We start from the raw sequence: 14929 nt of genomic DNA, 5'->3' as shown, positions 1-14929 counted from the left end.
GCTCGGGGCTAATTCAGAGGGTCACTCATAGTTCGTTGTGTTTTTTTTGAAAAACAAAATGAAAAAGATCAGTTAAATGTGTTTTTCCCGTTATATGGATATAAAATATTCATAGTTTATTAAATATTAAGGCAAGGCAAGTTTATTTATATAGCACCTTTCAACACAAGGCAATTCAAGGTGCTTTACAAAAATGAAAGACATTCAGACAAAGGCATTTAAAAACAGTAAAAGATAATAAAAGAAACATTAAAAGAAAAAATACATGAATAAAAAGTTACAGTGCAGTTTAAGATATGAATAGTTCACACAGAAGTTCCACTTTACTGATGAACACAACAGCTCAGTTTCAATTAAAATCAGCGACAAAAAGATAAGTCTTCAGCCTGGATTTAAAAGTAGTAAGAGTTGTCGCGGACCTGCAGGTTTCTGGGAGTTTGTTCCATATATTTGGTTCCTTAGACGTTGTTTCCTGCAAATGACGCGATTTCGGCCCGAACCGGGTCCGTGGGGCTTAAGAGGTTAATAAACTATGAATGTTTTATATCCATGTAATGGGAAGAAACTCATCTAACTGATCATTTTTAAAAAAATTCAAAAAAAAAAAACACAATGCTAACGCTGAGCCTCTGAATTAGCAACGAGCGAAAAATGCTAACAGATGACTGCACCGAAATTCACTCACAAAACCTTATTATTTATCTTTGCTGCACATCCAACCCATTGTTTCACATCGTGAGATGACACAGAATCGATGGGTGCAGACATTATCACTCAATGATATGAACTTGCGGAGATAATAACAGGAACAGACATCAAAACATGTGGCGCAAGGTAGCTAAAAACGCTAACATGGCTCACCTGTGTCGTAGTCTGGTCAAAAGTGGTCTTCAATGGCATTAAACGATAAAAACGCTGCTGAAGTTAATCCATAGGTTAATCCAATGTGTCTGTGTCCCTTTGAAATGATTTCTGATAATCCATAAGCAATAAACCTGCTTTTCCGTTTCTAGATGTCACAGCTAGAAATATTTTCACTCTGGTGCAAAACTGTGTGCGCGAAGCCCCCACCTTTTTGTTTTAGCTTGTGTGTGAGTGGGGAGATTCACCTTCGATTCTATTTGCTCTAATGGTCAGAAAGAGATGTCAATCACCAAAATCAACCAATGGGTTCCAGAGAAATGTTAAAACCCCCATTTCCACCCAAATCACCTCAGAGGTGGAGTTTTTTTTGCTAAACCTCTCTAAAAAGGTCAAATGTCACTTGTTTTGCATCAATCTTGATACAGGGTACTTATTATATGTTGTACTTTGGATTCCTAAAGCTTTTAGTCTACCTTACCATCATCCAAGGGTAGTTTTCACTGTAAGTAAAAACGAATTGTTGGACGGACACTATGATTTACAGTTTTTTACTATGTTCAATCTGAATTTTCTTTAAAATAAAAAACATCTATATTGATTCGGACTTTTATACATCCAACTCACAGGTTTATCATTACTTTGAGAAAAAAGATTATTAATTTAACCCTTTTAGAAGGGAGGATATGGTCATTTGTTCTGGGAATGTCATTTTCGAGCCTGAGACCTGAAAAACAGGCTCAGGGCTAAACAGGTTAAGGTAAGATGGCGCCTGCCCATTAAGGGCTTTGTAGGCGAGAAGAAGAATTTTAAATTCTATCCTGTGTTCTCTAGGGAGCCAGTGTAAGGCAGCCAAAACTGGAGTAATGTGGTCCCTTTTCTGAACTCTGGTTAGTACACGTGCTGCAGCAATTTGAATTAGCTGAAGCGACTTAACTGACTTGTTGGTACACCCTGATAATAAAGAGTTACAATAATCCAGCCTTGAAGTAACAAATGCATGGACTAGTTTCTCTGCATCGTTTTGAGGCAAGATATGCCTGATTTTTGCAATGTTACGTAGATGGAAGTAGGCGGTCCTTGAGATTGATTTTATGTGGGCGTTAAAGGATAACTCCTGATCAAATATAACACCAAGATTCCTTACAGTCTCACTGGAGGCCAAATGAATGCCATCCACAGTTAATATATCTTAAGATAGTTTGTTTCGTAGATTCTTTGGGCCGAGTACAATAACTTCAGTTTTGGTCGTGTTTAACAGAAAAAAATGTAAGGTTATCCACGATTTTAAGTCTTTGAGGCAGTCTTGAATTGTATTTAGATAATTGGATTCATCAGGCTTGATGGATAGATATAGTTGAGTATCATCCGCATAACAATGGAAATGTACAGAATGATTCCTTATAATATTGCCTAACGGAAGCATATATAATGTGAACAAAATAGGTCCAAGCACTGAGCCCTGTGGTACTCCATGGCTCACTTTGGTTTGCATGGAAGATTCATCGTTGACACACACAAACTGATACCGTTCAGACAGATAGGACCTAAACCAGCCTAAAGCAGTTCCCTTTATACTAAGAGCTCTAGTCTTTGCAATAGGATATCATGGTCGATAGTATCAAATGCAGCACTGAGATCGAGCAAGACAAGAATAGAGACAAGTCCTTTGCTGAGGCTATTATCACTGCTACTTTAAATGAGTGTGGAACATAGCCTGATAACAAAAACATATTCATAATATTTAATAAAGAAGTGCTAATTAATGGAAAAACTTCCTTCAACAGCTTAGTTGGAATTGGGTCTAAGATACACGTTGATGGTTTAGAAGAAAGAATCATTGAATTCAATTGTTCAAGGTTTATGGCTGAAAAGCATTCTAGTTTACTATCTAGTGTAAGAAAAACTGATTTTATATTTGTTGCTTTATTTGTACTGTATACTAAAAAAAGGTTTGTATTTTGAACAAAGGATGTGTATTAACCAACTCATTTATACAAATAATCAAATAAAGTACAAATAATAATATTCATTGTCAAGTCATTTTCTAAAAACCGTATGATTCTAAAATAGGCCACTAGCATAAATAGTTGATGTACTTTTGGTACTTTCAGTATAATTTGATTCCTCAACCTGTGTTATTATACTGAATAAATATTTTTGAATACAGGACTTTTAGTGTTAACAGAGTTTTATAACAGAGTTTTATGTATATCACTTCTTCTTCTTCCACCACTGGATTACAGATTGTCCGTTCGCTGCCTCACAACAACCCCTGCCTCTCTTCAGCTCGTGTTTTTAATTTCATCCGAGTTTAGAATACAGATTCAACAGTTTATTTTATTTAATTAAATGTGTAGGTTTTCCTATGCTTGGTTTCATTTAATTAGAATTATGCTCCCGAAATCCGAATACGCATCACAGACACATTTAAACAAGGCTCTAGTAATTAGAGCTTTTTGTCATTCGCTGTCTGTCTCTATCAGCCTCCCCCCGCCCGGCCCCCCCCACACTGTCTGTGTGATTAACCTCCCTCTTACTCCTGTCATAGTGTTTCCCGTTACACATGCCAGAGTGAATAGAAAACAGCCACATTCAATTAGTCACTGAATAGATGGCGCCTGGTGGTGGAACACCAGAAAACATTGATAACATAATAATAAATAATAGGTCATGCTTTTGTGGAATTCATTTTTCCATGTTCAGTTTTTTTTAAAGAGCCTGTGACACGAGTTTCCCCCATCATCCAAACCCATTAATTTGAGTAAATATTGTCCCCTTGAAAATCATTACTGAACTGATTTGGGATATTTGTACTTTGATAACCATTAATCTGCCCTTCAATGTTGACCATTTTCTGGATCTTCTCGGGGATTCTTCAAGTCCCGCCAAATTATGTGTGACGTCATTGCGGGCCAAGCGCTCCAGCTGCACCGTTCAGGATCCCAGCATCTGCATGTAAACGCACAATGGCGCACACAGCAGCAAGCGATGACAGCGATGACAGTTTAACTTTGAACGTATCTGAGAGCTCATATGAGGCTGAAGGATCGGTTTATGTTGTATCTGTTAGAAGTTTAGGAATTAGGTGCGTCAATATGGGCGATAATACGGTCATGTAGCCAGTGGTGGACTGGGACTAAAAATCATCCCGGGACTCTCGACCGGCCGACTTCGGTACCGCTAGTAAATTGTCAACGGGGGGAGTGGGGGATGTGCTAGTGACTTATCCGACCGGCCCACTTCGGTACCAGCCCATCGGGATTCATCCCGATGGCCGGTCCGCCACTGCACCCAGCCCAGCCCACGTAAACTGTCAACGGGGGGAGCCTCGCTGCGTGGAAACGGTGGACCTCGTGTCCTGATCGGAGTGGGAATAATAATAATAATCTGTGCATTTTATCCATTCATTTCCCCAACATTGTGGTAAAAAAAAAACACACGTTTAATCCATGTTGGTGTACTACAACTACAAAAAGCATCGGTTTGTTTTTTCATCAGGAAATGCAGACCAGCTCAAACAAATGATTTTTAATCATCATCCTCATGATCATTTAATGTATCATATGTTCGCCGAATTGACATGAAAGCATTAATAAATGTAGTTTCATCCACTTGAGTTTACAACTACAACAATAATCGATTTGTTTTTATATCACATCCGACAGGAGGAAATTCAGCAGCTCTCACTACCGATTTGTAATCCTAATTTAATCATCTTCACCACGATCATTTATGTTTATGTTCGCCAAATTGACTTGAAAGCACTGACAAATATGAATAGTCAACTTCATTAAAACATTATTAACGTGCCTAAACTCAGTAATTCACCATTTCTATGCATGACAACACACTTTGTCCGTGTTTGGCTCTCTCGCCGCACAGTGAAGCGTTCCCGCATTGACGTCACTTCCGTCTTCCCCCAAAACTTCAAAATGAGTCGAAGGAATTTCCCCGCGATGTTCGAAATTATTGATATTTATCGGAACGGTATCGCACCTTCTTTTTTAAACTGACGGTTCGAGATGACTAGTAGCCCAATATTCATTGCACAACAGTTGTTGGGAGGCTGTCACAGGCTCTTTAAAGATTGTCTTTTATTGAGGAGTTTTTTGCACATTGATAGGAATACATTATTTCTATCTAGTTCGTAACTAGATAGAAAATCAATTTCAAGGACCGCCTACTTCCATCTACGTAACATTGCAAAGATCAGGCATATCTTGCCTCAAAACGATGCAGAGAAACTAGTCCATGCATTTGTTACTTCTAGGCTGGATTATTGTAACTCTTTATTATCAGGGAGTACCAAGAAGTCAGTCAAGTCGCTTCAGCTGATTCAAAATGCTGCAGCACGTGTACTAACTAGAGTTAGGCAAAGGGACCACATTACTCCTGTTCTGGCTGCCTTACACTGGCTCCCTATAGAACACAGGATAGAATTTAAAATTCTTCTTCTCGCCTACAAAGCCCTTAATGGGCAGGCGCCATCTTACCTTAAAGAACTAATTATACCCTACTGTCCTACTAGGGCATTGCGTTCCAAGAATGCAGGGTTGTTGGTTGTTCCTAGAATCTCTAAAAGTACAATGGGAGCCAAAGCCTTTTCTTATCAAGCTCCACATTTGTGGAATCAGCTTCCAGTTTGTGTTCGGGCGACAGACACCCTATCCGTTTTTAAGAGTGCGCTTAAGACCTTCCTTTTTGATAAAGCTTATAGTTAGGGCTGATTAGATTCAGCCCCTAGTTTTGCTGATATAGGCTTAGTTTGTCGGGGGACATCTTACTTCTTCCTTCTCTCTGTCTATACCTGTGTACTCTCATGTTCCGATTAACCCAGCTTCCCCACATTTCTTTCTTTTTGGTGTCTATATACGCTGGGATCCGGAGTCATGGATGATCCTGCGGTCCTGTGTCCTGGATCGCGAGCGCTGGATCTTGAGTCGTGGCTGTGGTCCTGGATCATCGGTCCTGGATGGATATCCTCGTGGATTCATCTTCCTATTATACACACATGCATTTCCAAACATTTGGACTACCTATGTTGCAAATGTATTATCTTTTCAATTTACAAACGGCATCTATTGCACGTCTGTCCGTCCTGGGAGAGGGATCCCTCCTCTGTTGCTCTCCCTGAGGTTTCTCCCATGTTCCCTTTAAACTGGGTTTTCTTTGGAAGTTTTTCCTTGTACGATGTGAGGGTCTAAGGACAGAGGGTGTCGTATTGTCATACTGATATTCTGTACACACTGTGAAGACCACTGAGACAAATGTAACATTTGTGATATTGGGCTATATAAATAAACATTGATTGATTGATTGATTGATTGATTGATTGATTGATTGATTGATTGATTGATTGATTGATTGATTGATTGATAACTCCTCTAGAGTTTAATACTTTTGTGGATGTATTTCTTTAAATATCTTTCAACTTGTGTTTTTCCGCTCAGACCTAGGGGACAGGCATCCCAACAGGAAAGCACGGGGCCAGTTAAGGACCAAAATTGAGTCGGGGGAGGGCACCATCCCTGTGAGGTCCAGCAACACCATCCAGACGTGGGACGGGGTGCTGCAGGGGGAGAGGTTACTCACCATGTCCTGCAGTGACAAGATCGCAAGGTACTGTGCCTCAAACTCAGAACACCTTTAACACTGTTGAACAGTGAATGTGTATTTAAAATGTATTTTATTTCATTTTATAAGTCAGTTCTAACCAAGCAGCTAGTTTATTGCATTTTTGTAATTATTGTGTTACTCATTGGGCAAAGATGAACATTTTGGGAAATTTAAAGGGGCCCTATTGTGCTTCTTAGGTTTTCCCTTTACTTGAAGTGTCCCAAAGTTCCCTCTAGAGGAGCTCCGCCTATATGGGCAACTCTCCTCCTATCAGGAGGAGACAGCCACGGCCATTGCCATTCGAAAGCGCTGGAAACGATGTAGTACATATGCCAGGCCTGTAGGTGGCGCTGTAGTGTGCCACAAAAGCAGCGAAGAAGACTTCTCACAGATTCAGCCCTTGCAAAAACAGGGCTAAAAAAGAGCAAATAGAGCGAAATGAGGCATGGCTAAAATGCATGATCTGTTTGGTATTTTGAAAAAAAAAAATCGCAGGCTTGTTTTATAAAGGTATGGCCCTGCAATATATTATTCAAATATAGCATGATAGGTCCACTTTAATGTAGATATGTCTGCGTCAGTCCAAAACCCAAAAATATATTTGAATTGTATTTTGCTCAACATAAAACAGACAAAATAAAATAATGGATGGTTTAATTAGCCTTACTGCTATTTCTGCATGAAATATTACATAAAGGATTATCAAAATCATTTTTCTTCTGATCAACTAATCATTGCAAAAGTACTCAATACTTAGAACGTTGTGTCCACATATAGTTTATGATACTCTTTTTATGTGTTTTATTTATTCATACTGCAATAAATTGCATTTTTATCCTCGCTCTGTCATTCCAAGTCTATCGTCTTTTATTTCAGTAGAGTCAGGGGCAGCTACAGTGATGGATGCTCTGTCCCTGGGGCATTGTTTCCTTGCAGATCATGGCGTCTTTAGTCTCTGTCCATGTTCAAGGCAACACTGTGCCTGGCTTGTGATGGACGATAAAACTTCTCCATAACTCTTCTCCAGAGCCCTTTTTTTCTTCCTCTCCTTCCACCTCAGTCTGGGATGGTTTTACCTCGTCTGAACGCAGGGAGTGATTGAAAGCTGAGGAACTATTTGATGAGGGAGATGTGGTCAGGGATGTGTTTTGCACTGTGTTGAAATCTTTTGCAGTGTCAGTGCTGCTGCTAGTGACTCCGATTGTGTGCGGTTGTCCGAAAGTGCTGGGATCCAAGTCAGTAGAGGGAAAATAAGTTAGATGCCAGAAATGTAATTATCTGGGATTTTTCTGTTTCTCAAACTTGACTAGATAACAAGAAAAAAACATGACATATTTTATAGTTGCATCTATGCATATATTGCATTTTATTACACTACATGTCATTTAGCTGAGCCTTTTATCCAAAGCTTACACTTAAATGCCCTAGACATGATGACAGTAGCAATTTAGGGTTAAGGACGCTTCAATATGTTGACTGTAGGGAAAGGGATCAAATGATTAACCCTCTGATTGGTAGACACTCAAATATCCAAATAAGTGCATATAGTAATATAATTAACAGAAAGTGCAGTAAGTGCTGCAGCATAAGTAATGTTACAAGTTATAATATACAGGTATAGAGAATGAGTGGAGTAAGAAACAACATTACAAAAGTACTAATATAATATTTTAATAGTCCCTTAGTCCCTTTCAAAGAAAGTTAAAAAGTGTGTTCTCATAACAACAGAATATAGGTAATTCGCAAAGAGAAGGAACAAAAAACCTTTCATTTTGCTTTCAATAAGTCCAATAAACCCATCAGACACAAATTCAGAACAGCAAGAAAAATGCAGACACTTCGCTTCAAGTTAACCAAACCATTATAAGTGCTGGTGCATTCATTTCAAATAGACTTAAATCTGTGTCTAAAGTGCTAATTTTTTTTACAAGTTTTTGCAGTGTAACACATTTTATGACAAAATATGTCCAAATGTAATTCTCAATGAAGTGATGATGATGCTTGGTCCTAGGACTTAATAGAAAATCCTTGTTTTGTCAGAACACATTTTAAAACACATTTCTCAATAATTATGTAAATTAAAAAAAAATGGCAATTGCATTATAGTGGTGAAAATAATCGCATTAGCTAATTTCCTAAAAAAGCTGCAGCCTAGACAGTAACATTATTTATTACATGGTTTAGTTGAATACGCGATTCTGATTGGTTAATTAAGAAAATGTGATACGTTGTTAATCCAGACAGACTTTGTGTCGGGCTCCTGATCTCAGGGTTGCCAACTTTGGGTACCTGGCTGGAGTGAGATTTTGATATCATGGGTTTAATTACACATATGCGCACTAAATGACTGCTATTGTGTCAGTAGCAGGACATTATTATATATAGGATATATATACAATATATGCAAATACACAATATTGGACAGACTTTAAAGGGCACAAAGTTTCATTCACTAATGAAAGTCAAACACATGTTTCCACTGTTTTATTGTGTGCATAGGCCTGTCGCGATAAACAATTAAATGAGTTATCGTACGATAAACAAAAATGAACTCGATAAATTGCCATTTACATGAGGATGTGACTAGCAGTTTGAAAGGATGTACTTGAATTATTATATATTATCTAGAGCCGGGACTCGATTAAAAAAATTCATCTAATTAATTAGAAGCTTTGTAATTAATTAATCGAAATTAATCGCATTTTTAATCAAATATACATATTTGACCTGAGAACAGTGAGAAGCCATTTTCACATGGATTTTACTCCAAGTGGTCTACAGTCGAGTGCAATCCAGTGAGCCAGGGAGTTGGTTATTTTCTCAGACGTGTACTTACTTATCCTGGCCCTGAAACCAGTCATCTGGTTGAGTGTGGGTTGGGTCAGGGTGTGGTTCCTTGCACTCGGAGTCGGGCTAACGTCCACGCTAGCTGCTACATGCTTTGCATTTAGGTGATACTTTAGGCTTGATGTGCTGCGGTGATATGCAAATTCTTTTTTGCATAATTTGCACACAACCGTGCTCTTGTCGACGCTTCCATCCGTCCGTTTTTTAAAAACAAAATGTCCCATCCACGGGGCCGACCAAAGCGGTCTCATCAGCTTGTTCGTTCATGTTTGACTATTGTTCACCGTGCTTTGTTGTTGTTTGAAGTCCCATGCTGAAGTCATGAACGTTAGTTGTCCAGTATAATCGGTACGCCTGAAACTCATCCAGTGAGAAACGTTCCGCTGTGCAAAAATAAGTGCGATTAAAGTGCGATTAAAATGCATTAATTTTTGTGTAATTAATTAATCTTAATTAACGGGTTAAAGAGCCTGTGACACGGTTTTCCCCGATCATCCAAACCCATCGATTTGAGTACATATTGTCCCCTTGAAAACCGTTACTGAACTGATTTTGGATATTTGTACTTTGATAACCATTAATCTGCCTTCAATGTTGACAATTTTCTGGATCTTCTCGCGGATTCTTCAAGTCCCGCCAAATGATGGGTGACGTCATTGCGGGCACAGCGCTCCAGCTGCACCGTCCAGGATCCCAGCATCTGCATGGAAACCTTTATATATATACAGTCAGATGTAAACGCACGACGGCACACACAGCAGCAAGCTCAGACAGCGATGACAGGTTAATGTTGAACGTGTCTGAGAGCTCATATGAGGCTGAAGGATCGGTTTATGTTATATCTGTTAGAAGTTTAGGAATGAGGTGCGTCAATATGGGCGATCATATGGTCATGTAGCCAGTGGTGGAATGGGACTAAAAATCATCCCGGGACTCTCGACCGGCCCACTTCGGTACCGCTAGTAAATTGTCAACGGGGGGAGCGGGGGATGTAAAATACAAATATAATGTATAATGTCTGTGTCTTTGACATTAGCGCTGCTAGCCACCTGTGCCCTGTACTACGAAGCCAGTTCAACAGACCCTGGATATGTTTGAGTAACAAACAAACTAACAACAAACTAACAAACGAGATCTCGCTAAGCGGTCCTACGACGCTGGTTATCAACTCGGTAAATCAAGCCAGGGTTTCTCTCTCCAGCTGAGAGCGCGTTCACGTCTAAGACACGAGTGGATCTGACTTTAATTACATTTGTCTCGAGTGTTTCGTCAACATAATGTGTTAAATAATACTTCTGCATCCAGTCTGTGACACTGTGAGTGTTGCACGGCCAGATGAGGCTGGAGAAGCTGACTCAGATCAGGAAATATATGATATATTATGATATTATATGATCGATGATCTGATTGATGATGTAATATGTAATATGAATGATAAGTGCGACACGTCGGCGTCTTCTCTGCATGGCAGTTTAAACTGTATTTCCTTTATCCTGTAATATGACTTGAGAGATTTAAACTCCGCACACTGAGTTAATCTCTTTTCTATAGACGCCGGAGGCGGGCAGCGTCAGGTAAAATAAGTTATGTAGCCTTCTCAAACCTGAGCCTCACGCGCCGCCTATGGGGGATGTGCTAGTTACTTATCCGACCGGCCCACTTCGGTACCGACCCATCGGGATTCGTCCCGATGGCCAGTCCGCCACTGCACCCAGCCCACGTAAACTGTCAACGGGGGGAGCCTCGCTGCGGGGAAACGGTGGACCTAGTGTCCCGATCGGAGTGGGAATAATAATAATAATCCGTGCATTTTATCCATTAATTTCCCCAACATTGTGGTAAAAAACCACACGTTTAATCCACGTTGGTGTACTACAACTACAAAAAGCATCGGTTTGTTTTCTCATCAGTAAATGCAGACCGGCTCAAACAAACGATTTTTAATCATCATCCTCACTCATCATTTAATGTATCATATGTTCGCCGAATTGACATGAAAGCACTAATAAATGTAGTTTCATCCGCTTGAGTTTATAACCACAAAAATAATCGATTTGTTTTTATATCACATCCGACGGGAGGAAATTCAGCAGCTCTCACTCCCGATTTTTAATCCTAATGTAATCATCATCTTCACCACGATCATTTATGTTTATGTCGCCGAATTGACATGAAAGCACTGACAAATATGAATATACTGTAGTCAACTTCATTAAAACGTTATTAACGTGCCTAATCTCAGTAATTCACCATTTCTACACATGACACAACACACTTTGTCCGTGTTTGGCTCTCGAAGCGTTCCCGCATTGACGTCACTTCCGTCTTCCCCCAAAACTTCAAAATGAGTGAAGGAATTTCCCCGCGATGTTCGAAATTATTGATATTTAACGAAACGGTATCGCTTTTTCTTTTTTAAACTGACGGTTCGAGATTACTAGTAGCCCAATATTTCATTGCACAACAGTTGTTGGGATGGTGTCACAGGCTCTTTAAAGTCCCGTCCCTAATATTATCATTATGTCAGTGGTCTAAAATGGTCATACAACGGTGCCGACAATATTATCGTTTATCGCAATAATTTCTGGGAAAATGTATCCAACAAAATGAATTATCGTGAGAGGCCTATGCATGAAACACACACACAAACAAATCTACAGACTTACTCCAAACTGCCAAATATATGAATTAACACACTCTCACTCTCATATACTCTTTGACTCTATTTTGGCCGAGTAGAACAATAAGCAGCAGACTGTTACTTTGTTATCATTTCTACTGGATCTTAGATCTGAGCATGCGCAATACGGGTCGGGGATTGACCAACCGGCTCCCACTGCTCTGCTGTCTGTTAACGTTGTTAAGAGTGGTGGGGGCGGGGAGGGAGCGGGTCGACAGCTTCAGCAGCTGTCAACTCAACATTGTAAATAACCAACCAAAAACGATTGCCGGTTCATCTTGTTTTTGGCGTGAGAATAGTTTGGGCAGCGTGAGATTGAGAGTGAAAGCGTGTGTCACAAGCCAGATGCGTGAGAGTTGGCAACCCTGCTGATCTGCCTGTCGGGTGTTATTTTACAAATAATGACAGAATAGCTAAAATTATAAATTGAATAAAATTGTGTGTGTGTGTGTGTGTGTGTGTGTGTGTGTGTGTGTGTGTGTGTGTGTGTGTGTGTGTGTGTGTGTGTGTGTGTGTGTGTGTGTGTGTGTGTGTGTGTGGTGTGTGTGTGTGTGTGTGTGTGTGTGTGTGTGTGTGTGTGTGTGTGTGTGTGTGTGTGTGTGTGTGTGTGTGTGTGTGTGTGTGTGGTGTGTGTGTGTGTGTGTGTGTGGTGTGTGTGTGGTGTGTGTGTGTGTGTGTGTGTGTGTGTGTGTGTGTGTGTGTGTGTGTGTGTGTGTGTGTGTGTGTGTGTGTGTGTGTGTGTGTGTGTGTGTGTGTGTGTGTGTGTGCGTGCGTGCGTGCGTGCGTGCGTTGTGGTGTGGTGTGTGTGACAGGACACCAGAAAATGATATAGAGAAAATCAACCCGCTAACAGTTAAGATATCTCTTCTCTTGTTATCACTGTGAGGAGCAGGCGTCCCACTCTCTGCCCTCCCGTGACACAGCTGTTATTCAGGAAGGAAATCTGCTGCCCACCTGCACCTGTCCCAGTGTGAGCGATTGTTAGCCGCGGGGCTGCTATTTCATACAGCTAGAGACTGGCACTCGTTGACCGGGCCCATAACGTCCCCCTCCTTACACAACGCTTTCTCCCCTCTCATTTTCCTTTGATTACATGCCCAGCCCCACAGCTCCTTCCAGAACAAGCAGCTCTCTGCCCTTAGTGCTATTAGAGTGAGCTCATTATGCAGCATTATGGGTTATTTCTCCGTGTTTGCCCTGTTCCTGTCTGTTGTTATATCTTTAACAGCTGATTATTTGACTTGCTCTGACTCCGCGTGTGTGTACTGTGTGTGTGTGTTTAGATTCACAGAGCATGATCTTGGATAAGATAAGAACAAAGGAACACAGAGATGTTTGACAGGAATGAAATTGAATGCCTCCAAAAACATAACTCAACATTTTTTTATTTTTTTTTATTTATCCAGGAATGTCCCATTGAGATACAAGATCTCTTCTTCCAGGGAGTCCTGACCAACACGGCACACAACAAGTTTCAACATAAAACAAAGGCATTAAACAAAAAAAACATACAATTCAAATATAAATACAGAAGGCCATTTGTGCAGTGGCAAGAAGCATAATCACATCAGCAATAGCATCAGGTAAAACAGTTACATGTTTCATGAAGGGCTAATCGTAGCATACCTTTAAAAGCATTTACAGTAGGAAGTGCCTCTAGACAAAGTTTTACTTGCAGCGTATTCCATAAAAAGGGAGCATAGTGGGAGAATGCAGCTTTACCAAGCTCTGACTGCATCAAAGGAACATTTAAAAGCATCCCATTTGCTGCTCGTCTAGTATTAAAAAAGCAAGTATAAAATGACAGAAGTCTGGAGATATATAAGGGCAGCTTACCTAGCAATGACTTAAGGATAAAAATCAACATGTGTGATTGTCTTCTTTGGTACAGAGAGGACCATCCTAAGGACTGATACAAAGTGCAGTGGTGGGTGCGAGAGCCTGCACCCGTTACAAAACGTATAGCAGTATGGTACGCAGAGTCCAGCTTTTTAAGCAGGGAGGAAGAAGCATGCATATAGATCACATCGCCATAGTCTAATACAGACAGAAAGGAACTCTGCACAATTCTCTTCCTGGCTTCAGACGGGAAACATTTCCTTAAACGAAAGAAAAAGCCCAGTTTAGGTCTAAGTTTTCTCAGTAGGTTCCCAATATGAACATCAAAGGCCATCTTTTCATCAATCCATATGCCCAGATATTTGTAGGATGCTACTTTGTCAAGGCATGTCCCTTCCAGTGTAAGAATCGGAGGGACAGCTGTATTAGCTCGAGAGCGAGAGAAGGTCATGTACTTGGTCTTTTTTGCATTAAGGACCAGTCTTAGCCTTAGCAAGGAGTGTTGCAGTGTATTAAAAGCATCCTGTAGAAGCTCTATAGCCTGAGTTAAAGAGGAAGCCACTGTATAAACAACTGTATCATCGGCGTATAAATGAAACCGTGCTGGGTTTATCCCATTTCCTAGTTCATTTATAAAGATGGAGAATAAGACAGGGGCCAAAATAGAGCCTTGTGGAACACCTTTGTTTATAGTAAGAGCAGCTGAGGTATAATCTTCTACTGAGACACACTGAGTTCTTTCAGATAGATAGTTTTTAAACCAGCTCAAAGCCATTTTGCCAAGACCTATGCGGCCAAGCCTCTGCAGTAGCAATGCATGATCCACAGAATCAAAAGCTTTAGACAGATCAACAAACAATGCTGCACAGTGTTTTTTCTTGTCTAGTGCTTCAATTATGTCATTTGAGACTAGCATAGCCGCTGAAGTAGTACTGTGGCCTGATCTGAAGCCGGACTGAGACTCGCTAAGAATATTATGGTCAGTTAGAAACTTTTTCAGTTGTTCGTTTACAAGAGATTCAAAGACTTTGGCCATTACAGACAGTCTGGAAATAGGGCGATAATTATTTAGGTCAGAGGGGT

General features: G+C 40.3%; 1 protein-coding gene across 4 annotated transcripts in view; it reads left to right on the top strand.

The window, feature by feature from the left end:
- The window catches only part of adarb1b (adenosine deaminase RNA specific B1b), a 199391-nt gene that overhangs the window by 169796 nt on the left and 14666 nt on the right, over positions 1–14929 (top strand). For all 4 annotated transcript variants that reach the window (XM_071207135.1, XM_034109648.2, XM_034109647.2 and 1 more), the window contains one exon: positions 6315–6483. In XM_071207135.1, the coding sequence (XP_071063236.1) occupies positions 6315–6483 (169 nt within the window). The remainder of the gene's footprint in view (positions 1–6314; positions 6484–14929) is intronic.

This window comes from Pseudochaenichthys georgianus, chromosome 21 (genome assembly GCF_902827115.2).
Source record: "Pseudochaenichthys georgianus chromosome 21, fPseGeo1.2, whole genome shotgun sequence".
Classification (NCBI taxonomy): domain Eukaryota; kingdom Metazoa; phylum Chordata; class Actinopteri; order Perciformes; family Channichthyidae; genus Pseudochaenichthys; species Pseudochaenichthys georgianus.
Note: the sequence above shows the minus strand (reverse complement) of the source record. Positions and strands in the feature narration are given on the sequence as shown.